The 26,076-nt window shown below is 41.9% G+C and overlaps 1 protein-coding gene across 3 annotated transcripts in view; it reads left to right on the top strand.

Annotated features, from left to right (window-relative positions):
• Positions 1-26,076, top strand: part of rhot1a (ras homolog family member T1a) — a 99,303-nt gene that overhangs the window by 11,437 nt on the left and 61,790 nt on the right. For all 3 annotated transcript variants that reach the window (XM_060844712.1, XM_060844713.1, XM_060844714.1), the window contains exons 2-3: positions 15,394-15,452; positions 24,981-25,062. In XM_060844712.1, the coding sequence (XP_060700695.1) occupies positions 15,394-15,452; positions 24,981-25,062 (141 nt within the window). The remainder of the gene's footprint in view (positions 1-15,393; positions 15,453-24,980; positions 25,063-26,076) is intronic.

Raw genomic sequence — 26,076 nt, 5'->3', positions numbered from 1 at the left:
CAGTGAAGTATGAAGCTTGTTTCAAATTAAATGTAATACCATTTGCCACCTCACCAAATAAGAGGAACTTAATGTTGGCGGAAAACTGGTGGGGAATGGAAGAAGGAAATATCCATATTAAGGAAGATGTCTAAACCCAAATGCATCATTGGGTCAGCCAATGGTCTGATATTGAGCAAAATGTATCATATTAGGTTTTTCAAATCATCAGAATAGTTACGCAGTCATGCAGCATGGAAACAGATCCTTTAGTCCAACTTGTCTGCGCTGACTGGACATCCCAATCTGACCCAGTCCCATCTGCCAGCATTTGGCTCATATCCCTCCAAACCCTTCCTATTCATTTACTCATTCAGATGCCTTTTAAATATTGGAACTGTACCCACCACTTCCTCTGGCAGCTCATTCCATGCACACGCTATCTTCTGAAACGTTTCTCCTCAGGTTTTTTTTCCCCTCTCACCTGCAACCAATGACCTCTAGATTTGGACCTCCTGCAACACATATATATGTATTTAAATGAACCAATCACGCTGGTCCTGCAAATATTTCAAGGCAGCAGCTAGTTGGTATATTGCTGCTTTATGGAGCAAAATGTGTATTTTTGCAGTAGAAGATCAAAGTATTTCAGAATCTCCAAGAGATCTTGATGCCCAAATTATCAGTTTTCAGATATTATCTTGGAGAGCAGTGAGTACTCACTACATCATATTAATAGCACAAATGTCCATGAATTGTTATGCCCAGAGGTTGAACTGTGGAGTATTCCAGTTACAGTCAGAGTCATAGAGGTGTACAGCACGGAAACAGACCCTTCAGTTCAACTTGTCTATGCCAACCAGATATCCCAACCAAATCTAATCCCACCTGCCAGAACGCAGCCTATATCCCTCCAAACCCTTCCTATTCATATACCCATCCAAATGCCTTTTGTATGATGCAATTGTACTAGCCTCCACCACTTCCTCTGGCAGCCTATTCCATACACGTATCATCCTCTGTGTGAAAAAGATGCCCCTTTCACCCTAAACCTATGCCTTCTAGTTCAACACTCCCAATCCCAGCAAAGGACTTTGTCTATTTATCCGATCTATGCCCCTCATGATTTTATAAACCTCTATGAGGTCACCCCTCAGCCTCCAGTGCTCCAGGGAAAACAGCCCTAGCCTATTCAACCTCTCCCTATAGCTCACATTCTGCAACCCTGGCAACATCCTTGTAAATCTTTTCTGAACCCTTTCAAGTTTCACAATATCTTTCCGATAGGAAGGAGACCAGTATTGCATGCAATATTCCAACAGTGGCCGAACCAATGTCCTGTACAGCTGCAACATGACCTCCCAATTCCTGTACCCAATACTCTGACCAATAAAGGAAAGCATACCAAACATCATCTTCAATATCCTATCTACTTGCGACTCCACTTTCAAGGAGCTATAACCCTGCATGCCAAGGTCTCTTTGTTCAACAGCACTCCCTCGAACCTTACCATTAAGTGTATAAGTCCTGCTAAGATTTGCTTTCCCAAAATGCAGCACCTCGCATTTATCGAAATTAAACTCCATCTGCCACTTCTCAGCCCATTGGCCCATCTAATCAAATTCCTGTTGTAGTCTGAGGTAATCTTCTACATTATCCACTACACCTCCAATTTTGGTGTCATCTGCAAACTTACTAACTATACCTCTTATGCTCACGTCCAAATCATTTATATAAATGATGAAAAGTAGTGGACCCAGCACTGATCCTTGTGGCACTCCACTGGTCACAGGCCTCCAGTCTGAAAAACAACCCTCCACCACGATCCTCTGTCTTCTGCCTTTGAGCCAGTTCTGCATCCAAGTGGCTAGTTCTCCCTGTATTCCATGAGACTGAACCTTGCTACCCAGTTCTAGTAGAATTTACATTATATGAGAAGATACATTTCCTTGAGGTAGAAATCTGTACAGACAATAGATCAAAATTAAAGTCTGTATTGACAGTCAAGTTTCAAACAGGGATTTTTGTGCATATCAATGACAACAATTGGTTAGGTGAAGATGACTTGGTCGTATGTGGAATTGCTGTTCTGGTGGCTTCAGCAATGTACACAGATTATTAGCATGAAACATTCAAAGTTTGGGAGATGATTTGTAGCTCGGGTGCTCGTTGTTGTGGTTCATTTCGCTGAGCTGGGAATTTGTGTTGCAGACGTTTCGTCCCCTGTCTAGGTGACGTCCTCAGTGCTTGGAAGCCTTCTGTGAAGCGCTTCTGTGATCTTTCCTCCGGCATTTGTAGTGGTTTGAATCTGCCGCTTCCGGTTGTCAGTTCCAGGTTTCCGTTGCAGTGGCCGGTATTTTGGGTCCAGATCGATGTGCTTATTGATTGAATCTGTGGATGAGTGCCATGCCTCTAGGAATTCCCTGGCTGTCCTCTGTTTGGCTTGTCCTATAATAGTAGTGTTGTCCCAGTCGAATTCATGTTGCTTGTCATCTGCGTGTGTGGCTACTAAGGATAGCTGGTCGTGTCGTTTCGTGGCTAGTTGGTGTTCATGGATGCGGATCGTTAGCTGTCTTCCTTTTTGTCCTATGTAGTGTTTTGTTCAGTCCTTGCATGGGATTTTGTATACTACATTGGTTTTGCTCATGCTGGGTATCGGGTCCTTCGTTCTGGTGAGTAGTTGTCTGAGAGTGGCTGTTGGTTTGTGTGCTGTTATGAGTCCTAGTGGTCGCCGTAGTCTGGCTGTCAGTTCAGAAATGCTCTTGATGTATGGTAGTGTGGCTAGTCCTTTGGGTTGCGGCATGTCCTCATTCCGTTGTATTTCCCTTGGGCATCTGTTGATGAAATTGCGCAGGTATCCGTTTTTGGCGAATACATTGTACAGATGTTCTTCTTCCTCTTTTTCCAGTTCCGGTGTACTGCAGTGTGTTGTGACCCTTTTGAATAGTGTCTTGATGCAACTTCTTTTGTGTGTGTTGGGGTGGTTGCTTTCGTAGTTTCGGATCCAGACACTCTATCCAATCAACACAGGAATTCTTGGATATCATCAGAAATATACACTAGACAAGGAAGAAACCATGGTCTCATTCGATGTAACGGCACTGTTCACCTCTATCGACAAAACCCTAGCCAGAGAAACAAGAGCCAACCTGCTGGACGTACAGAACAGATAACACGACATTGAATCTATCAACAAAGACGGCATACTCAAACTACTAGACCTGTGCCTCACAACACACTTCACATTCAACAACCAAATATATGAACAAATCAACGGCACACCCATGGGCTCACCCATCTCTGGACCCTTAGCAGAAGCGGTAATGCAAAGATTAGAACAAACAGTCTTACTGCAAATTCAACCCAAACTCTGGGTCAGATATGTGGATGACACCTTTGTAATCATTAAAAACACAGAAATAGAGAACACACACTGGATCACCAACGCCACACTCACAGGAATCCGATTCACGAGAGAGGAAGAAAAGGACAACCAACTCCCATTCCTAGACGTGATGGTACAGAGAACACCTAACGGAGAATTCAGCACAAAGGTATACAGGAAAGCCACACACACAGACCAAGTCCTGATCTACAAAAGCAACCACCCCAACACACACAAAAGAAGTTGCATCAAGACACTATTCAAAGGGTCACAACACACTGCAGCACACCAGAACTGCAGAAAGAGGAAGAAGAATACCTATACAATGTATTCGCCAAAAACGGATACCCGCGCTATTTCATCAACAGATGCCTAAGGGAATTACAACGGAATGAGGACATGCCGCAACCCAAAGGACTAGCCACACTACCATACATCAAGAGCATTTCCGAACTGACAGCCAGACTACTGTGGCCACTAGGACTCATAACAGCACACAAACCAACAGCCACTCTCAGACAACAACTCACCAGGACGAAGGACCCGATACCTAGCATGAGCAAAACCAATGTAGTGTACAAAATCCCATACAAGGACTGCACAAAACACTACATAGGACAAAAAGGAAGACAGCTAGCGATCCGCATCTATGAACACCAACTAGCCACGAAACAACATGACCAGCTATCCTGAGTAGCCACACACGCAGATGACAAGCAACAAGAGTTCGACTGGGACAACACTACTATTATAGGACAAGCCAAACAGAACAGCCAGGGAATTCCTAGAGGCATGGCACTCATCCACAGATTCAATCAATAAGCATATCGACCTGGACCTAATATACCGACCACTGCAACGGACAGCTGGAACTGACAATCAGAAGCGGCAGAGACAAACCACTACAAATGCCGGAGGAAAGATCACAGAAGCGCTTCACAGAAGGCATCCAAGCACTGAGGATGTCACCTAGACAGGGGACGAAACGTCTGCAACCCAAATTCCTGGATAGGAATAACGTGATCAAGGATAGCCAGCATGGTTTTGTGAAGGGCAGGTCGTGCCTCACAAACCTTATTGTGTTCTTTGAGAAGGTGACTAAGGAAGTGGACGAGGGTAAAGCAGTAGATGTTGTGTATATGGATTTTAGTAAGGCGTTCGATAAGGTTCCCCATGGTAGGCTAATGCTAAAACTACGGAGGTATGGCATTGAGGATACATTAGAGGTTTGGATTAGGAATTGGCTGGCTGGAAGGAGACAGAGGGTAGTAGTTGATGGACTAAGTTCATCTTGGAGTGCAGTTACTAGCGGTGTACCACAAGGATCTGTTTTGGGACCATTGCTTTTTGTTATCTTTATAAATGATCTAGAGGAAGGGCTTGAAAGCTGGGTAAGCAAGTTTGCGGATGACACAAAAGTCGGTGGAGTTGTGGATAGTGAGGAAGGAAGTGGTAGGTTACAGCGGGATATAGATAAGTTGCAGAGCTGGGCAGAAAGGTGGCAGATGGAATTCAATGTAGCTAAGTGTGAAGTCATTCACTTTGGTAGGAGTAACAAGATGATGGATTACTGGGCTAATGGTAGGCTACTTGGTAGTGTGGATGAGCAGAGGGATCTTGGTGTCCATGTACACAGATCTCTGAAAGTTGCCACCCAGGTAAATAGTGCTGTGAGGAAGGCATATGGTGTACTGGGCTTTATTGGTAGAGGAATTGAGTTCCGGAGTCCTGAGGTCATGTTGCAACTGTATAAGACTCTGGTGCGGCCTCACCTGGAGTATTGTGTGCAGTTTTGGTCGCCATACTATAGGAAGGATGTGGAGGCATTGGAACGAGTGCAGAGGAGGTTTACCAGGATGTTGCCTGGAATGGTAGGAAAATCTTATGAGGAAAGGCTGAGGCACTTGGGGCTGTTCTCATTGGAGAAAAGGAGGTTTAGGGGAGATTTGATAGAGGTGTATAAGATGATTAGGGGTTTAGATAGGGTAGATACTAAGAACCTTTTACCGCTAATGGAGTCAGGTGTTACTAGGGGACACAGCTTTAAATTAAGGGGTGGTAGGTATAGGACAGATGTTAGGGGTAGATTCTTTACACAGCGGGTTGTGAGTTCATGGAATGCCCTGCCAGTAGCAGTGGTGAACTCTCCTTCTTTATGGTCATTTAAGCGGGCATTGGATAGGCATTTGGAAGTTATTGGGCTAGTGTAGGTTAGGTAGGATTCGGTCGGCGCAACATCGAGGGCCGAAGGGCCTGTACTGCGCTGTATCTTTCTATGTTCTATGTTCCCAGCTCGGCGAACAGAACCACAACAGCATGAAACATATTCAGATCCCATATGGTCATTAAGATCAAAAGGTACCTGCAAAGAAGCAGTTCCCAAACTATAGTTATAATGAAAGTTCTAACAACTTAATTGAATTTTTAGAAGTCTGTCACAACAAGGTTTTCGAGGATCATGTTCACACTCACTGGAATAGATCATTAGCTGGAGTTTAAAAAGAAGTTCACAAAGTGTCAAATTGTGTGCAGCTGATTTGATGTTTTATTTGGTTTGAGTACCAACTTATGGGATGCTTTTAAAATCATAGAAGGAGCAAGTAAACTATTTGGCCCCTCAAACTTTATCTGCCATTCAATAGGATCGTGGCTTATCTGACCATTCCTCACGTCCATTTTCTTCCCTTTTCCCCTTAACCCTTGACTTCCCTTCTGTTCAAGAATCTATCTAGCTCAGCTTTAAATATACATAAGAATTCTGCCTCACAGCTCTCTGCGCCATGGGTTCCAAAGTGTCTCAACCCTCAGAAGAAATTCCACCTTGCTTCACCCATAAATTGGTGCTGCTTTTTTACTGTGACTATGTCCACTGATCCTTGACTCTCCATTGAGGGAAAACATCCTCCCAGCATTTTCCGGACAGCCCCCTTAAGAATCCTATTTGTTCCGATGAGGTTACCTCCCATTCTTCTAAAGACCTGAGTGGAATCCCAACCTGTTTAGCCTTTGAATGATTACAGTTTGTGCATTAGAAAATTGAATGTCCAGTTCAATGAATGGAGAGTGTGGTGATTAATGTGGAGGGATGATTATGAAATTGAAAATGCCATGTCTGATGCTAATGGGATCTGTACAATGAAGCCCATAGCCAAAGTGACTTGGAAAGAATTTGGTGAACTGTGTGTAAATGCCAGAAGATGCTATCTGTGATTGTTTTATGGTTAAAGCTGTATTTATAGAACCATTTCACTAACTAAAATATGACACATGGAGACCACTGACAGCAACAATGATGTCTCATATTTTATACTCTGCATATAACTTGATTTCCATTTTTGGAAGGACATTTTAAAGGTTGACTTGTACGTTGTGATCTACAGGAATTTCCTCCAAACTTTTAATTTGAAAAGTAAGATGCAGTTGCAGTACCAGTTTTTAAGCATTATTATCAATGACAGTGTTATTTCAAAGTCATACAGTAACTACAGTCATAATCATTACTGTGTCTGTGTAGGTCTACAAATTGCAGAAGTCAGAAGGTTAAGAGGTGATCTGATTAAAGTCTTCAAGATATTCACAGGAAAAGACAGGGTAGATAAAGATAATTATTTGCGCCAGTTTAGTATTCCAAGTTTCGGAGATAAAATCTAAACTTTGGGGCCAGACCATTTAGGAGAGATGTTAGGAAGTACTTCTATACACACAGGCACAGACAGACACACACACAAAATTTTAAATCTGAGCTGCATTTTTTTGGTAAACAAAGATATTAGGGGATATGAGCCAAATGCAAGTATATAGAGTTAGACCACAGATCAGCGATGATCTCATTGAATGGTGGAACAGGCTCAAGGGGCTGAATGGCTGCCTTCTCTTCCCATGTTCATGTTGGGCTCAAAATATTAACTCTTCCTATCTGCAAAGGTCATGCCAGATCTGCTGAGTTTCTCCAGCACTTAGAAATAACAAAGTGTAGATAGCATACCAGTCAATCACTAGCATCAGGCCATAAACATATCTAGTTTTTTTAAGGATTTTGCGAAGATTTGTAGTTCGGGTTGTGGATACGGTTGTTGGTTGGTTTGCTTGCCAAGCTGGTGGGTTGTTATGCAAACATTTTGTCACCGTGTTAGGTAACGTCATCAGTGCAACTTCCGTGAAGCGATGTTATTCTACTCCACTTGATGTTTATATCATCTAGTCTGTTAAGGTGGGTTGTATCATTTCCGGGTTTGCTCACCAGTAGTTTGTTTATGGGGTCTATTTCTACATACTTTTGATGGCATTCTGAATTGAAAACCAGGTCTCTAGCAATTCCTTTGAATGGTTAGCTGGCCCTCCTTGTCACTGTGTACTGAGATAAGGGGGAATTGGTCGAACCCCATCCAGCAGCAAAGCGGCATAACCAAGTCTCCCTCATCCCAATACACACTGACAGAGGGCCAACAGATTGACGGGGACAACGTAACTGTCCTGGGAAGAACTAACCAGAGACAAGCACAGGAATTCCTAGAGACCTGGTTTTCAACGTGGAATGCCATCAGCAAGCATGTACAAATAGACCTCATATAAAAACCACTGCAGAGTGTCACAAATATGGTCCTTTTTACTAAAAGCTGTTTTTTTTTTCTCAACGATCCTATGTCCTTGGTTTTTTTTTCGGCGGGGTTGTAAACAGGCAGGGCTCCAAACGGCTGGGTTTGGTGCAGAGATAAAAGGCCTTTTTGTTTATAAGTAAACAGATGAGACTTTAGGCCAAAGCTTTTCTGTTTTTAGAAGTAACCTGTATAAGTTAAGGGGATGTGGCCAGTTCTCAGCTGAGCAGTTCAGTCCAGAACTAGTTAGGAAATTCAGCTGTGGAGCTGTGTGGAAATATGTTGCTAAACTCTCTCCTTCTGCCCTTCTCACTTGAACCCGTAAGCCTTTGTTTCATTTTTTACTGTGTTTAAGTGGGTTTGTTTTTTGGAACTGTTGTGTACATTTGAAACAGCATAATTAAGTCTATTTTGGATAGACTGGATTTTGTAGATATTTTTTTTGTGTGTTTCATCCTGTAATTTTATGAATAAATTTTTGTCTGTTTTAAAACCTGGTAGTCAACCTAGCTAACGTACTCTGGATAATTTTCACTGTACACTTACCAAAACAAAATGCAAAGTTATGGTCTGGGCTGCCTGCTTAAGAATACTTTGAGTGGTCTGGCCTAGTCCATGACAAGAGCAAAACCAGAAATGAGACAACCCACCTTAACAGACCATATCATATAAACATCAAGAGGAGTAGAATAACAACACTTCATGAAAGTCACACTGGTAATGGTATCTAGCACGATGATGAAACATTTGTATGACAACCTGCCAGCTTGGAGAGCAAATATAGGTGAGAATGGGAGTGCTACAAACCTAGATGATATTACACATTGTATTTTGGATGGCTAATATTGAAGCTGCTGGAATTACTTTTCACATATATTAAAGATTTGCAATGGCAGGACGTTCTTTAATGTAGAGACTCAACCCCAAGTGACCGAATGGTTCCATGAGTCATGATAGGTTTTCCATTTGAAAATAAGCATGTAAACCATATAGCCCAACTCTAGTGATAAATGAGTCCACAGATTCCAGCACGTTAAGGGTGATGTACTGGTTTGTAATGCAGGGGCATCATCAGCCTTGGTTCAGTTCTCCACTGCTGAGGTCACCATGAAAGTCTAGACTTCACCCCTCACCTGAGGATAGTGACCCTCAGCTTAAATTCATCACCAGTTGTGTCTCTAATGAGACAGTAGCCCTATAGTCCTGAGGGACTTTGACAACCACTATTGTCAGCAGGAGTTCATGGCTGTCAGTTTAAGCTTCACCTCTCTTGATGATTTTCACATATGCAGTAATATCCTCTGTTGCATTGTCAGCTTTGAGTGTGTTAATATGCACGTCTCTCTGTTACTCCCGAGTTTGCAATTCCATTTGACGCCATACTATTTTAGATGTTTGGAGAGTCTGAACCTCACGGTGACAGTGCTCCCAAAGAAAATATGTCACGCAGTTTGAATATCCACTTGACGTTCATAGGAAGGAAGCTTGGCATTTGCTAAAGACTGCAGTTTTCAAACATAAGTACCTTGAAAGTACTTATTTTATCCAGTTTTTAGTGAACCAGCCATTGTATTTTGCCCTTTATCTCCCATGCAATAATGTATTGTTTTGGCTTTGTGATTTTACAATCTTGCCTGTATAAACAAGTATATAGTTAATAGGAAAAAAGGGCAAGAAAGGTAATTCATTTCATCACTAATGCTTACTCAAAAGTGTCTGATTATTCTATAACAGATTTCCACAATTTTTAAGGACAAGTTTGTTGTCCAGTATCTATTATTTAATGTCTAACCTGTTGAAAACCACTTCATCTGAAAGTTGACAATTGACCTCACATCATGCTTCTTTACTATCATCATCTTAAGAAATTTGCAACATATTTCTTTAGTTTAGGAAAACATCTTTGTCTATTAGCTTAGAAAAATGAAAATAAATTTCAGACTTGAATGTGTCATTCTGAAACTAGCATTGACTGCTCACCTTATCCTCCCCATCTAAATGCCCTTTCATTACATCTTCGCGAATATACTCTTCAAACCATCTTTATACGATAAATACGATATCTGTAAACCAGTTAACTAACTGGCCTCAAATTCAGTCTAATGCTATTTTCTCTTTGTATCTTGGATTGACCTGTACCATCCTTGGACATTCTGTATTTTGGAGTGTTGAAGATATGAACCAAAGCATGAGGTAATTTCCAAGCAGGGTGTATGCCACTTTTCTTTATAGTATAACTATTCTGTGCTTAGTCATGATCCATTCCAAAATTTTTGTAGGTACAGCAATAATTAAGTACTACTGACCCTATTGAGATAAATGTTACTCGGTGGTATTTACAGCGTTTGCAATGTAAAATCACAAATACATTGCTGGTTGAGTAATCAAATCATGCAGCGCGGCAATAGACCCTTCAGTCCAACCAGATATCCCAAATGAAATTAGTTCCATCTGCCTGCATTTGTCTTGTAAACATTGTAACTGTATTCGTATCCACCACTTCCTCTGGAAGTTCATTCCATACATGAACCATTCTGTTTAAAAACAATTGCTCCTCATATCTTTGTAGAATTTTTCTCTTCTCAATTTAAAAATGTCCCCAGTCTTGAAATCCTCCACCCTAGGGAAGAGACACCTGCCATTCACTTACAAACCCCTTACAAAACTCTATAAGGTCACCTCTTAACCACCTACCCTCCAGTGAAAAAGCCTATCCAGCCACTCCTTATAGCTGGAACCTCTATTCCATTCCCCCCTGACCTTAAATTTAACTGGACCATCTCTGACACCTCCCTCCCCTTCCTGGACCTCTCCATCTCCATTAATGACGACCGACTTGACACTGATATTTTTTTTACACTGGCACCGACTCCCATAGCTACCTGAATTACACCTCTTCCCACCCTACCTCTTGCAAAAATGCCATCCCGTATTTCCAATTCCTCCGCCTCCACCGTATCTGCTCCCAGGAGGACCAGTTCCACCACAGAATACACCAGATGGCCTCCTCCTTTAGAGACCGCAATTTCCCTTCCCACGTGGTTAAAGATGCCCTCCAACGCATCTCGTCCACGTCCCGCACCTCCGCCCTCAGACCCCATCCCTCCAACCGTAATAAGGACAGAATGCTCCTGGTGCAAATCTTCCACCCGACCAACCTTCGCATAAACCAAATTTCCGCCACCTCGAAAAAGACCCCACCACCAGGGATATATTTCCCTCCCCACCCCTTTCCGCCTTCAACAAAGACCGTTCCCTCCGTGACTATCTGGTCAGGTCCACGCCCCCCCCCCCGCCCAACAACCCATCCTGGCACCTTCCCCTGCCACCGGAGGAACTGTAAAACCTGCGCCCACACCACCTCCCTCACCTCTATCCAAGGCCCTAAGGAGCCTTCTACATCCATCAAAGTTTTACCTGCACATCCACTGATATCATTTATTGTATCCGTTGCTCCCGATGCGGTCTCCTCTACATTGGAGAGACTGGGCACCTCCTAGCAGAGCGCTTTAGGGAACATCTCCGGGACACCCGCACCAATCAACCATACCGCCCAGTGGCCCAAAATTTCAACTCCCCCTCTCACACTCCGAGGACATGGAGGTCCTGGGCCTCCTTCACCACCGCTCCCTCACCACCAGACACCTGGAGGAAGAACGCCTCATCTTCCGCCTCGGAACACTTCAACCCCAGGGCATCAATGTGGACTTCAACAGTTTCCTCATTTCCCCTTCCCCCCACCTCACCCCAGCTCCAACCTTCTAGCTCAGCGCTGTCCCCATGACTTGTCTGGACTTGTCCTACCTGCCTAGCTCCTTTTCCACCTATCCACTCCACCCTCTCCTCCCTGACCTATCACCTTCATCCCCTCCCCCACTCACCTATTGTAGTCTATGTTACTTTCTCCCCACCCCCACCCTCCTCTAGCTTATCTCTCCACGCTTCAGGCTCACTGCCTTTATTCCTGATGAAGGGCTTTTGCCCGAAACGTCGATTTCGCTGCTCATTGGATGCTGCATGCTTCCCTAAAGGACATTAGTGAACTATTTGGATTTTAATGCAATTATCCAGCACCACTAATCCAGAATCTGGTTTCCTGCATCTGCAGTCATTCTTTTTACCTCTATTCCTAGCAATATCCTAGAAAATCTCTTCTGAACCATCTTCAGCTTAATATTATCCTTCCTATAATAGGGTGACCAGAGCTGGAAACTGTACTCCAGAATAGACCTCACCAGTGTGCTGTACAACCTCAACATGACATCCCATCACCCATATTCAAAGGTCTGAGCAGTGAAGGCAAGCACGCTAAATGCCTTCTTAACCACCCTGTCTACATGTCACGCAAACTTTAAAGAATTTTGTACCTGAGCCTCTAACTTTCTGTATTCTACAACACTGACCAAGCCCCTACTTATAATTGTGTACGTCCTAGAGGAAAGGAGATGCCATCCACAGCTGAGTGAACAGCCCTTGTATTGATGTAAGAAAGTTGTGATTTCAATCCAAAGATCAAACTATTGGTTGACGGTCTCAGGGACTATCATATTGTCAGAGCTGCATGGTGTTATTTCTGATGAGATATTAAACTGAGGCCCTGCAAGCTCTCTCAGGTAAATGTAAAAGATTCCCTAATATACGTGCAGACGAAGAAGAATGTTTTTCCCAGAGTCCTCCTATCAGTATTTGATTGACGCAATTTGAAGCACGTGCTTAAATAAAAGCCGAATACTACAGATGCTGAAAATCTGAAACAGACGGGGAATGCTGGAGAAATACCACCAGCTCTGGTAGCATATATGGAAAGATACAAGAGTTCATGTTTTGAGTCTAGTATGACTCTGGTACAGGTCGGAAGAAGTCCACCGTTTTGCTGTGGATCTGGATTTGCACATAAACCAGACTAGGGTAAGGATGACAGATTTTCTTCCCTAAAGGACATTAGTGAACTATTTGGATTTTAATGCAATTAATTGTGATTAAACAGTTGCCGTTAGGTCTGAAATTAAAATAAAACCTATTTAAATTTAAATTTCACCAACTACAGTGAGATTTGAACACATGCCCTTAAACATTAGTCAGGAGTCCTGTGATGTTTCCCCTTTCCTTCCAGATGACCTAGAGGCATGTAGGAAATTTTACATATCAACCTATTCAGAGCCCAATGGTATGGAAATTTTTTAAATTTATTTTATCTATTTTTCTAATCACCTTGTTGGGAGATGTTGTTATTACATACCACTGGAGCAGGTAGGATTGAACACAAGTCTCCTGGTCCAAGGGTAGGGACACCACCACAAGAGCATGCCCCTTATGGTTTGTTTTTAATTTAACCTATTTTTGTTATCAACCTGTTCAGAAATATTATTGCACACCTCTGGAGCAGGTGAGACATGAATCCAGGCCTCTCAGTTCAGTGGTAAGGACACTACCACTGGGCCATAAGAGGTCATTAAATAAAGAAACTTGAGGTGAGGGTAAACACCCTGAGTCTGCTGTAAATTGAACACACAACATTCTGATCTGTAGTCAGATGGTCCACCATTGCACCACAAGCCCAGCTCTGAATGCTACGTGTGTCTGTGCCATCAATATTTTCTACCTGCAGCAAAGCTGGAAGGTGAGGGTATTTCATTCAGCTAAATATCTATATGAGAACATGCCATCAGCTGCAAATGAGAGAGTGGAAATAACAGCTGTGATTGGAGTAGCTCCTAACTGCATCCACTGTACTTGTATTGACTTATCTCTCGTTGCACCCCCCCCCGTCAAGTTTATACTGACTGCTGTCCCCACCCCCACCAGGAAATTAATGATTGGGTATTCTGAGGCAAATTAATCCATTGTTCCTGTTGGGAATCTGAAAAATAAAGTTGGAGTCTACGTTTCTTTATAGTTCAGGCTGAGAATGAGAGCAGTGCAAAGCTAAGGTACATAGAACATAGAACAATGCAGCACAGAACAGGCCCTTCGGCCCACGATGTTGTGCCGAACATCTATCCTAGATTAAGCACCCATCCATGTACCCATCCAATTGCCGCTTAAAGGTCGTCACATCACTACATGAATACAAGGTATGACTACATCACTAGTCAGATTATGTTCTAATTTTGCAGAAATTATTTTCATTTATGTGTGTTGGCATTAGAATTGATAATGGAAAAATTGACAGAAATATTTGCAGATGTAAGTTTTTTTTTACACTTTAGCAGTTCATTGCATTTCATACGGGTAACTACTGAAGGTGACCTTCCGGTGAAGTAGTGTTCAAGATGGAGTGATATTTGGATAAAGCTGTGTAAATGCAATTGACAAATATCTCTATTTTAAAATTATACATTCAATTCTTATTTTAAAGTCTCAGTTAGAAATTCTTGTTTTTACATTTATAATGAAAGCTTTTGGTATAAACTAGTAATTCTGTAATTATTGCTGTTCTCTCATGATTGCACTAATGCAACTCCACTTGACAGGTGAATGTGTGTACAACCAATATTCATATTTCTATATCCTCTTTCTAATTTAGGACTTGTCAAGACTTTTCACAGCCAATGAAGTACTTTTTCTTTAAGTGTGGTCTCTTTTGTACTGTAGGAAACATTTCCAATTCTCCCCTACAATTTATTGGTGTATATATTTATATATGCACAAAACTGGAAAATTATACATATTTTAGTTACAGCAGTTAGTGCCAAGTTTATTCAGATGCTGAAGTATTGTACACTGCAAGCTCCCACAAACTGAATATCTGACTATCATATTAGTATTTACAGTGGTTGTTGATGTGAGGGACAAATATTGGCCAAGACATGGAAGAACATCCATGGAAATAATGCCATGGGTTATTTTCAGCCCACTTTAGAGAGCAAATAGGGCCTCAGGTTATTGTATTATCCAAAAGACACAATTTGTGGTAACTTCCAATAATTATAGTTTCATAAGTATGCATAAAAATTCTTATTAGAGTTGTGCAGAACAGAACTTATGGAAAATTGAGAGATTTTGAAAATATTTGATGTTGGTAGCAGGTCCTATGTTGCCTGGATCAAAGATCTGGTTAATTCTCTTGAGTATGAGACACAAATCAGACGTTTGCTAATTTTTGGTAAGGATTTCATTGCGGTCACACCTAATTCCTTGCATTTGGTTTTAACAATACAATTTCAGACTTGTCCACATTCAGTAATCTGAAAAACCCTCTTGAAGGCAATATGTTTACTTCATAATTTTTATTAACAAAACCTAATCAATATTGTAGCACTAACATTCACACCTTTGCAAGAAGACTTTGGTTCTATAACCTATTAAAGTAGAAGGTTGAAATCAACCATATTGTGCGATAACAGAAAATCACAGAGCTGCTGGTGAGCACCCTGATGTGTTGTGAAGATGGTTGTGAATCTTTGGTAAAGCTATTTGTTTTCTTTTGTACAGCAAAGGTTGGGAAGACATCTTTGATTATGTCTCTGGTCAGTGAAGAGTTTCCTGAAGAGGTAGGTGATTTATTCTTAAACAGGGCTAGTATGTGTCTCCTCTTTTAGTTTTTGATTAAAGTATATCTCAGAATAAGGAGATCAAAGAGAAAATTTGGTCACAACTGTAGTGTTCTGTAAAATTCATAGTACTGAAGATTTGTGCTCCAGAACTTGCTGTTCCCTTTCGCAGTATGAAAAGGTGCCCAGGTGTGTCCTGTATATTAAAAAAAATCACAGGACAAATCCAACTCAGCCAGTTACTGTTCCATCGACTCTTGATCAACAGTAAAGTAATGGATGGTGTCATCAATAGTACTGCAGCAATAACCTGTTCAGGGACGCTCAGCTTGGGTTCCGCCAGGACCACTCGGCTCCTGACCTCAGTACGGCCTTGGTTCTAACATGGACAAAAGAGCTGAATTCCAGAGGTCAGTTGAGAGTGACAGGCCTTGACATCAAGTTGCATTCAACAGAGTGTGGCATCAAGAGCAATAGCAAAACTGGAATCAGTGGGGTTTTTAATTCCTTTGTTGGACTTGCATGTTGCTGGCTGGCCAACATTGATAGCCCATCCCTATTTGCTCTTGAAGGTGGTGGTGAACTGCCTTCTTGAATCGCTGCAATCCACTTGCTGTGGATTGCTTTGTTGTGACTTTCTATCGACAGATGCAACTGAGTGGCTTGCTGGACCATTTCAGAGCGCAATTGAGAGTCAACCACATTGCTGTTGCTCTAAGTCACATGTAGGCCAAACTAGGCAAGGATGGCAGATTTCCTTCCCTAAAGGACGTTCGTGAACTAGATGGGTTTTTCTGACAATTGACAACGGTTTCATGGTCATCAGTCGACTCTTAATTCCAGATTTTTTTTAACCATCAAATTCCACCATTTGCTGGAGCGGGATTTGAACCCAGGTCCCCAGAACATTATTCTGGGTTTCTGGATTAATAATTGAGGGATAATACTACTAGGCCGTTGCCTCCCCACAAAGGGTACAAACTCTCTGATGGTTGAAGTCATAATTGGCACATGGGAAGATGATCATGATTGTTGGAGGTCAGTCATCTCAGCTCCAGGACAACTCTGCAGGATTTCTCATGGTAGTGTCTATGGCTCAACCATCTTCAGCTACTTCATCAATAACCTCCCCTCCATTGGAAGATCAGAGTTGGAAGATTGCGCAATGTTCAGCACCGCTCACGGCTCATCAGATAATGAAGCAGTCCATGTTCAAATGCACCAAGATCTGGACAATGTCAGGCTTGCACTGACAAGTGGCAAGTAACATTCACGCCATACAAATGGCAAGATACGGCCATCTCCAATAAGAGACAACCTAATAGGGCAGCACAGTGGCTAAGTGGTTAGCACTGCTGCCTCACAGTGCCAGGGACCCAGGTTTGATTCCAGCCTCTATGGACTATCTGTGTGGGTTTCCTCTGGGTGCTCCACTTTCCTCCCACAGTCCAAAGATTTGCAGGCTGGGTGAATTGGCCAAGCTAAATTGCCTATAGTGTTCAGGGATGTGTAGGTTTGGTACATTAGTCGGGGTAAATGTAGAGTAATAGTGCAGGAGAGTAGGTCTGGGTGGGTTACTCTTTGGAAGGTTGATGTGGACTTATTGGGTTGAAGGGCCTGTTTCCATACTGTACAGATTTGATGAACCACCAACCCTTGACATTCAATGGTGTTACTGTCACTGAATTCCCCCACTGTAAATCTCCTGGGGGTTATCATTGATCAGAAACTCAGCTGGACTCACTGCATAAATACAATGGCTAGAACAGCAGGTCAGCAGGAATACTGTGGCAAGTAACTCACTACTTGACACACCAAAGCCTATCCACCATTTACAAGGCACATGTCAGGACTGTGGTTGGAATATTTCCCATATGCTTCTCTGACTGCAGGTACAACAACACTCAGGAAGTTTGACGTCATCCAGGACAAAACCCATTTAATTGGCACAAGTATCCACTCCATCCACCACCGATGCTCAGTGGCAGCAGTATGTATTCTCTGCAAGATGCACAGCAGGAATTCACCAAAGATCCTCGGACAGCACCTTTCAAACCCGCAACCACATCCATCTAGAAGGATAAGAGCAGCAAGTACGTGTAAACACCACCACCTTCAAGTTCCCCTCCAAGCCACTCACCATCCTGACTTGGACATATATTACTGTTCCTTCACTGTTGCTGGGTCAAAATCCTGGAATTCTCTGTGAACGGCATTGTGTGTCAATCCATAGGTGGGCTGCAGCGATTTTAAGAAGGAGCTCACCACCACCTTCTCAAGGGTACCTAAGGACAGACGATCAGTGCTGGCCAGCCAGCGATGCCCACATCCCACAAATGAATAAAAAAAATTTCATCTGAGGACCTAGCGTCTAGGAGAAAGTGAGGACTGCCGGTGCTGGATATAAGTCAAAGTGTGGCACTGGAAAAACACAGCAGGTCAGGCAGCATCCAAGGAGCTGTAGAGTCGACTCTTCAGACATAAGCCTTTCATCACGAATGTCATCAGGAAGGCCATATGCCCGAAACTTCAACTCTCCTGCTCCTCAGATGCTGCCGGACCTAGCATATAACCTTGGAGTGCGAATCATAGGATTAGGGAGAAGTATAACCTGCTAACCGTGCTTATTGCATGTGTTTTTTTTTAAGTTGCACAATTAATTCTCTGGATATTGTTTCAAAATCTGTCCCTCCTGTGTCTGTAATGTTTGGTGTCTTTAAGTTTTTCCTCTTTTACATCATTTCCTTAGTGACCTCCCAGTTCCTCCTCTACCAGTTCCTTTCTGTGATTGTCTTTAAACACGATAAAAAATGTTCAATGCAATGTATGTTTAGGATGCAAAAAATTTGAAAATCTAACCTACTTTAGTTACGGCAGTTAGTACCAATCTAATTTAGAATCTGAAGTCTTTTAAGTTTGAAACCAAAAAACATGTTAGAAATAATCAGGTCCTGCAGTACCTGTGCTGAAATAAAACAGATTATGTTTGAGGTCTTCGTGAATTACCCACAACTGAAAATAATCCAAAACAGCATGCTATGCTAAAACAGGTGAATTTACACCACCAGGTGGTAGTGTGATAGTGATGATGTTACTGAATCAGTAATCCAGAATCCACTGCTTTGGGAACATGGCTTTGAATCCCATCATAGTGAGATTTGTTGTACAGAGGAAATATTGAATGGTGAGATTTGAATTGAGCATAAAACGAGTAAAAAGCTAATCAAATTTAACCATTGTTGATTGTCATAAATATGCAGATTATCTTGTCTACTTTAGAGAATAGAACACCTCATTTGAAAGGCAACTCTCAGACAGTGCAGTATTCCCTCAGTATAACATTGAGGTGTCATCATAAATCAAACCTCTGACCTGAGATTTGAACCTAAGCCATCTTATCAGGGTTAGCTTTGTTGACTTGATGGCTGGTTTGTGATGCTGAGTAATACAATGCAGGTTCAGTTCCCACGCTGACTGAGGTTACCATGAGAACGCTTCTTCTCGATGCCTCCCTTTATCTGAGGTATGGTGACCCTCCAGTTAAACCACCACCCTCCAGTTGCTCCCGAATGAGAGAGCAGCACTGGGGTCTTTCGGGGGTTACTACCAACTGAACCCACTGTTGACACAAAGTAAGTTGGAAATGATATTACTTCAGTGAAATTCTTGTATATTATTTAGATGTTTTCTCGTATTGAAATCACTTATTCTACCAACTGCCTCTGCATATTTAATTTTTTTGCACGAAATCAGTGTTTGTCAATTTTAAGGCTATTTTTCTGTGGATGTTTTCATAATCTTTGGCATTGCCAAAGTTTTTATTACTGTCAATGCAGTTTTTGTTTTAAGTATAGCCATTGTTCAAATGTGGGAAGCATTTATGTACAGAGTTATAGAACATAGAACATTACAGCGCAGTACAGGCCCTTCAGCCCTTGATGTTGCACCGACCTGTCATACCAATCTGAAGCCCATCTAACCTACACTATTCCATGTACGTCCATATGCTTGTCCAATGACGACTTAAAGTTGGCGAATCTACTACCGTTGCAGGCAAAGCATTCCATACCCTTACTACTCTCTGAGTAAAGAAATTACCTCTGACATCTGTCACATATCTATCACCCCTCAATTTAAAGCTATGCCCCCTCGTGCTCGCCATCACCATTCTTGGAAAAAGGCTCTCCCTGTCCACTCTATCTAACCCTCTCATTATCTTATATGTCTGTATTAAGTCAACTCTTGGGGGATCCAAGATGGCGGCCACCCAGCAAGTCTGAGTCTACAGTGCTCCTCCCAAGACTTGGGCAAAGTGGGTCACCCGCCCCCACCACACTCACCAAATCATTTAAAATAGTTTTTACTTAATGTAATTAGTTGTTTATTATTGAATTTAAACCATTTAATCTCCAGTAAAAATTACTAAAGGGAAGGGAGCCCGCAGCTCTCAGCTCCAGCTGCAGCAGAGGTGTCTGCAGCCACCCCGGGGGACTTACCTACGGTGGCAAGCCTCGTGGAAATAATCTCAAACTCGATGCGAAGATCGACGCCTTCATTGAAGAGTCCCGGAGCTGCTGCAAAAGCACGACCAAGACATCAAGGAAATTGAGTGCTGAGTCGGAGGGGCGGAGCTAAAGGCTGCGACCTCCAAAACTACAGCAGAATCGGCCGTGGATTGGGTCCGGACTCTCGAACAGCAAGTCTGTACCTTAGAGAATCACATTGACGACCTCGAGAATTGAGGTCATCGATAAAATATTCATTTGCTGGGCCTTCCCAAGCGGGAAGAGGAAGGCCAGCTAACAGTGTTCCTTGAGCAGTGGCTTCCACAGCTTTTAAATCTGAAGGCTGGATCAGGCCAGGTAAGGGTGGGATGGGCCTACCGGGTTGCAATACGCGGGCCCGGTTCAAACCAGCGCCCCACCCGGTCCTGTTCCGGCTGCAGAGCTACAAGGAGAGGCAGATACTCTTAGAAGCCTCCAGAAATCTTGGAAAAGATTCCCAAGCCAAGATCATGTTATTCCAGGACTTTTCCCCAGCTCTGGTCTGAAAGAGGAAGGCATTTGACGAGGCGAATAAGTGTTTAAGGGACTTAAATATTCAGTACTCGTTGCGCTACCCAGCGATGCTACGCTTTAATCATGAAGGATCCGTGTATAACTTCAGATCGCCGGAAAAGGCCAAAGAAGTTTTGGACTCTATTAGATAAATTGTAAGAGTTAATTGATGTTGGTTCGCACCCCACCCCCCCACTCCAGTTTACACCCTTTTTTTTATATATTAATCCTTTTTTTAACCTTACTGTTTAATATTATCTTGGGGGGGTGGGGTGAGGGATTTACTTATTTGTTCTCTACTTAACAATTTTCTCCCCCCCCCCCCCATTTTTTATTCGCTCGCTCGCGCTCTCTCTCTCTCTCTCTCTCTCTTTTTTCTCTCTCTCTTTCTTCTCTCTCTTCTCTCTCTCTCTTTCCTCACTCTCACTCACTCACTCTCTCTATCTCTAGTAGATATATGGAGATGCCTTCATCCACAGGGTAGAGATTTTTCTTTTTACTCCAATCCACATAGATGTCATACCAGAATCAATATGTTTTTTGCCCCCTTGATTTTTTTTAAAAATTCCATATCATCCTGTAATGGAAATCAAGGCGAGGAACAATGAGACATCCCCCCTGGCATTGGCGTATGGCTCCTTCCTGATGAAAGATAGCAAATTTGTAAAGTATTTCTCTCAAGAATTTAAAACTTTTTTAGAAATTAATTTAGGTACGGCTAGCAACCCATCAATGATGTGGGAGACCATCAAAGCTTACGTGCGAGGTTTGATCATCTCATAATCAGCGACCCAGAAAAAATTAAAGGGAGAACAACAGCATCTGCTCGAAGCTCACTTAAAAGTGGCTGAAACAGCATACACTGACAGACCTTCTATTATCAAATTACAAAGGATTACGGCCCTTAGGACAGCTCTAAACACCACGCTTACCCAAACGGCTAAGAGGGAAATATTATTTGCAAAACAAAGGTTATATGAATTTAGCAATAAACCTGGTAGATACTTAGCATTTCTTGTAAAGAAAAAAAAGGCCCCTCAAACTATCACGTCTCTCAAGGAAAGTACAGGTATTTTGACTCATGATCATAAAAGGATTAACACAATCTTTAGAAAATTTTATTCTGATTTATATAAATTGCAGGATTGCGAAGACAGGACCAGGAAGATGCAGTCATTTTTTTAAAACCTGACCTTTCCAGACCTACGTCCGGAGCAGGTATCAGTCTTGAATGTTCCCCTAACAATCCAAGAAATACTTAACATAATCAGGCAACTTCAGAGCAGTAAGGCACCTGGCCCAGATGGCTTTCAAGCTGAATTCTATAAAGAATTTACAGGAATATTGGCTGGTCCACTTATGGACATGTATAACTACGCATACAGTCAGGGCTGTCTCCCACCTTCGCTGAAAGAGGCAAATATCTCTCATCCTTAAAAAAGGAAAGGACCCAGAAGATTGCGCGTCATACAGACCAATATTCTTGCTAAATGTAGATTTTAAAATCCTCTCTAAAACGTTAGCATTGAGGCTAGAATGGTATTGCCACATGTTATAAAGGAGGATCAGACGGGGTTTATTAAGGACCATAGATCATCCAATAATGTCAGAAGGGTTTTGAATGTGATTCAAGCCTGCCATCAGGGAAAGGTACCAGGAGTAGTAATCTCATTAGACGTGGAAAATGCATTTGACAGGGTTGAATGGTTATATTTGTTTTACACATTAGAAAGGTGTTATCAAATGGGTCTCAACATTATATAGTTACCCCAAGGCAGTTGTAATTACCAATGGATTAGGCTCGGATAGCTTCAGTGCGGATAGGGACTGCCGTCAGGGATGTCCTCTCTCGCCATTGCTATTTACGCTAATAATTGAACCACTAGCCAAAGCTATATGGGCTGATCCTAATATAAAGGCCCCGAGGATTGGTACAGGTAAACATAAGATTGCCCTTTATGCAGATGATGTTCTTCTATTTCTCAGTAATCCTCTGATGTCCGTGCCTCACTTAATCCAAGTTATTAATACATTTAGTGTATTTTCAGGCTATAAAATTAATTTCTCAAAATTGGAGGCTATGCCTTGCTAGTATATCTCACTTATTGGACGGATCCCACTTTCACTTTCAATGGTCCCTGGAGGGTTTCTTATATTTAGGCATTTTTATTACCCCAGTATTTGATCAGTTATCCAGTGATGGGGAGACCTTCCAATTTCCTGGCTAGGTAGAATAGCACTAATTAAAATGAATGTCCTGCCCCGTCTCCTATACCCTATGAGAATGCTTCCGGTGATGCTGCCGAGGCTGGCACTACGTAAGTTATATGGCTGGTTGGGTTCCTTTAATCTGGAATCATAGACGCCTGTCATTAAGCTGAAGAAGCTACAGCTTCCACAGGCAAGGGGAGGATTGGATTTCCCAGATTTTAGGAAATATCAGTTAAGTTCCCTATTAAGTTACATAGTTGATTGGGTCTTGTCTGACCCGCAATCAATCTGGCTGGACATCCAGGCTTCTCAAGTAAAATGCCCACTTATTAACCTTTTATTTTCAGACAAGAGGAAAATCATTACGGACCACTGTAAAAACCCTATAATACTAACACAATTAAAGCTTGGAATATAATGTGGCAAAATGAGGGCAACTCTCATAAAACATCCCCCCATGCTCCGATAGTGAGAGCATGGGGATTTCAACCGGGGCTTACAGATGCCACTTTCAAACTCTGGAGATCCAGGGGTATCTCCCGTTTAGGGGATCTGTTTTAAGAAGGGGTCCTGATGTTTTTTGAACAGCTGCATCAGAAATTTGGATTACCTAATGGAGACCTCTTTTGATACTTCCAAATTCGACATTACATACAGAAGAAGACTACGTTATTAGATGGTCTTTATAAATCAGATAGAGAACGTAGAGTGCTATGGCCAATGGGGGTATCTTCCGTCAGTACTATTTATCATTTATTACATGAAGTATCGGGAGATATGGACAATCTGCTTAAAACATGGGATCAGGATTTGGGACTAGAAATCTCTATCGAAACGTGGAATGACATTTGGGAAAATGCCAGAAGAATCACCATCTGCAACTGAACTCAGGCCATTCAGTTGAAGATACTTCATAGGGCCCATAAAGCACCAGATTGATTGGCAAAATTCAAGGCAGGAGCATCTCCAATGTGTCCCAAATGTAAAATAGAGGTGGGCACTCTTGTACATTGCCTATGGACCTGTCATAAGATCCGTAGATATTGGACTAAAGTAGCAAGTACCCTGACAGAAATTTTAGGAACGAAAATTAAAGTGGACCCTGTATCTCTCCTTTTGGGCTTTTCGAACTTACCCTCCCTGGATATGCACGGGAAGAGATTATTTTCTATTCTCTCTTTCTGTGCAAGGACAAATATTTTGGTAAACTGGGTGGCTGAGGGCCCCCCGGACTTTCAAATTGGCACAGATTAATCATGGAATGTATTCACCTTGACTTCCTTACAAATATGGTGCACCGAAAGACCGCATTATTCCATAAAGTATGGTAGCCCTTCTTGAATTATATAAATACAGATATTTCGGCTATCCTAACAAAGGGTTTTATTTAATTGAGATGGCGAACGTGGCTGGTCCAGGGCCCCTTGGGAGAGGAATCCCGCACGAGTACGGGTTTTGTTACATTTGATGTTAATACATTCCGAGCATGTATCTCACTACCCAATTTCTGTGTTATCCGTCAGTTTTTTTTTCTCTTATTTGAATAATGTAAGAGACTCAATTATACACTCTGGTTAGTTGTAGGTTAGATTAATAGTTAGTTGAGTTTTGTTGTTTTTACAGTATTTTTCTTTTGTTAAATTTTGGTTATTATTTAAGATCTAATTATATATGAATGTTTATACTTGGGGTTTTTTGTAAAATTTTGTAAACTTGTAAAAGTATGTTAAATTTTCAATAAAAATATCTATTTAAAAAAAGTCACATCTCAACCTTCTTCTCTCTGATGAAAACAGCCTCAAGTCCCTCAGCCTTTCCTCGTAAGACCTTCCCTCCATACCAGGCAACATCCTAGTAAATCCCCTCTGCACCCTTTCCAAAGCTTCCACATCCTTCTTAAAATGCGGTGACTAGAACTGTACACAATACTCCCAAGTGCGGCCGCACTAGAGTTTTGTACAGCTGCAGCATAACCTCATGGTTCCGGAACTCAATCCCTCTGTTAATAAAAGCTAAAACACTGTATGCCTGGGTGTTATGCTATTATTTAATTTGTGTTAAATGTCTGTTGAAGTTACTGGTCAAATTATTCTGATAGAAGATTGTGGACCTGAAATGTTACCTGTCCTTCTGTATTACAGAACGTTTTATCTCTTATTATGGGCAAGTAATAGACGAAATAAATGTAATGTGCATTGTGTCAATTAACTATTGCCTGTGGGTGCATCACATTGCACAATAATGCTTTGCTTTGTTAAAGGTTCCTCTACGTGCAGAAGAAATCACTATTCCTGCAGATGTCACTCCAGAGAAGGTTCCCACACACATAGTAGACTATTCAGGTAAAGAATGATGTCATCAGGATTGGTTTTGTTCCTAGGAAGCATTGCCTTGTCTGTAGCTAAATTCGTTTGAGACATTGCCAGTCTGGGATCTCTTAACGATTGTCTACAATGTCAGCAATGTGATTTCACTAACTCAGTTGAATCTGTTATTTGATGTTCACTACGCTGATTTCAGAAAAATGTTGTGAAGAGCATGTGAAATCTTTGTACAAACGGACAAGGAAACCCCAGATTTAATCCTCAAATCTTTTTTGAGAAATTGTTCCAATTTTCCTAATTAGATTAGGGAAAAGAAAAATCACTGAAGATCAATTTTTCCTGTGATCTTGGCTCGAAGTTTCATGTGTGTGAGACTGGATGCCCACTTTGATTTGATATTTCCATGACACTACATATAGCTACTCGGATGAGATATCAATGAATGCCCATAGCCAGTGCTGCAGTTCCACAGCATAAAGTCACAACTCCAGGAAAGGAAGAAAGAATATAGCAAGAAATATCTTAAATTAGCAGCTGTGATTTCAGCTACCTAGATCCTAAAAGCTAACTACTTCTCTTAATCTTTCCAATCTCCTCCTCTTTTGAGTCAGTCTTTAAATTCCACCTCTCCAACTAAGCCATCTATCTTAATAGTTTGTCTTTCTTTGTGTGACGAATTCTGATAATGTTCGTAAAAAAAATACCAGTTTAAAGTGTGGGAAAACAACCAGAAACAATACGAAGAGGAAATGGTTCACACAGCACATGTTAACATGAGTCATGGAGATGTACAGCACAGGAACAGATCCTTTGGTCCAACTCGTCCATGCCAACTGGATATTCTAAATTAATCTAGTCCCATTTGCCAGCACTTGGCCCATATCCCTCTCAATCCTTCCTATTCATATCCCCATCCAGATGTCTTTGATTCCTTGAAACTCAAGGACACTCCTGAAGAGACAGTAATGCTGCCTTTAGCCCGGTGGCCAGCAGATAAAACTGCTGTTGTTGTAATTGTACCTGTCTCCACCA

The sequence above is a fragment of the Hemiscyllium ocellatum genome, chromosome 25 (assembly GCF_020745735.1).
Source record: "Hemiscyllium ocellatum isolate sHemOce1 chromosome 25, sHemOce1.pat.X.cur, whole genome shotgun sequence".
NCBI lineage: Eukaryota > Metazoa > Chordata > Chondrichthyes > Orectolobiformes > Hemiscylliidae > Hemiscyllium > Hemiscyllium ocellatum.
The sequence above is the reverse complement of the archived record's forward strand: the minus strand, read 5'-3'. Positions and strand labels throughout refer to the sequence as shown.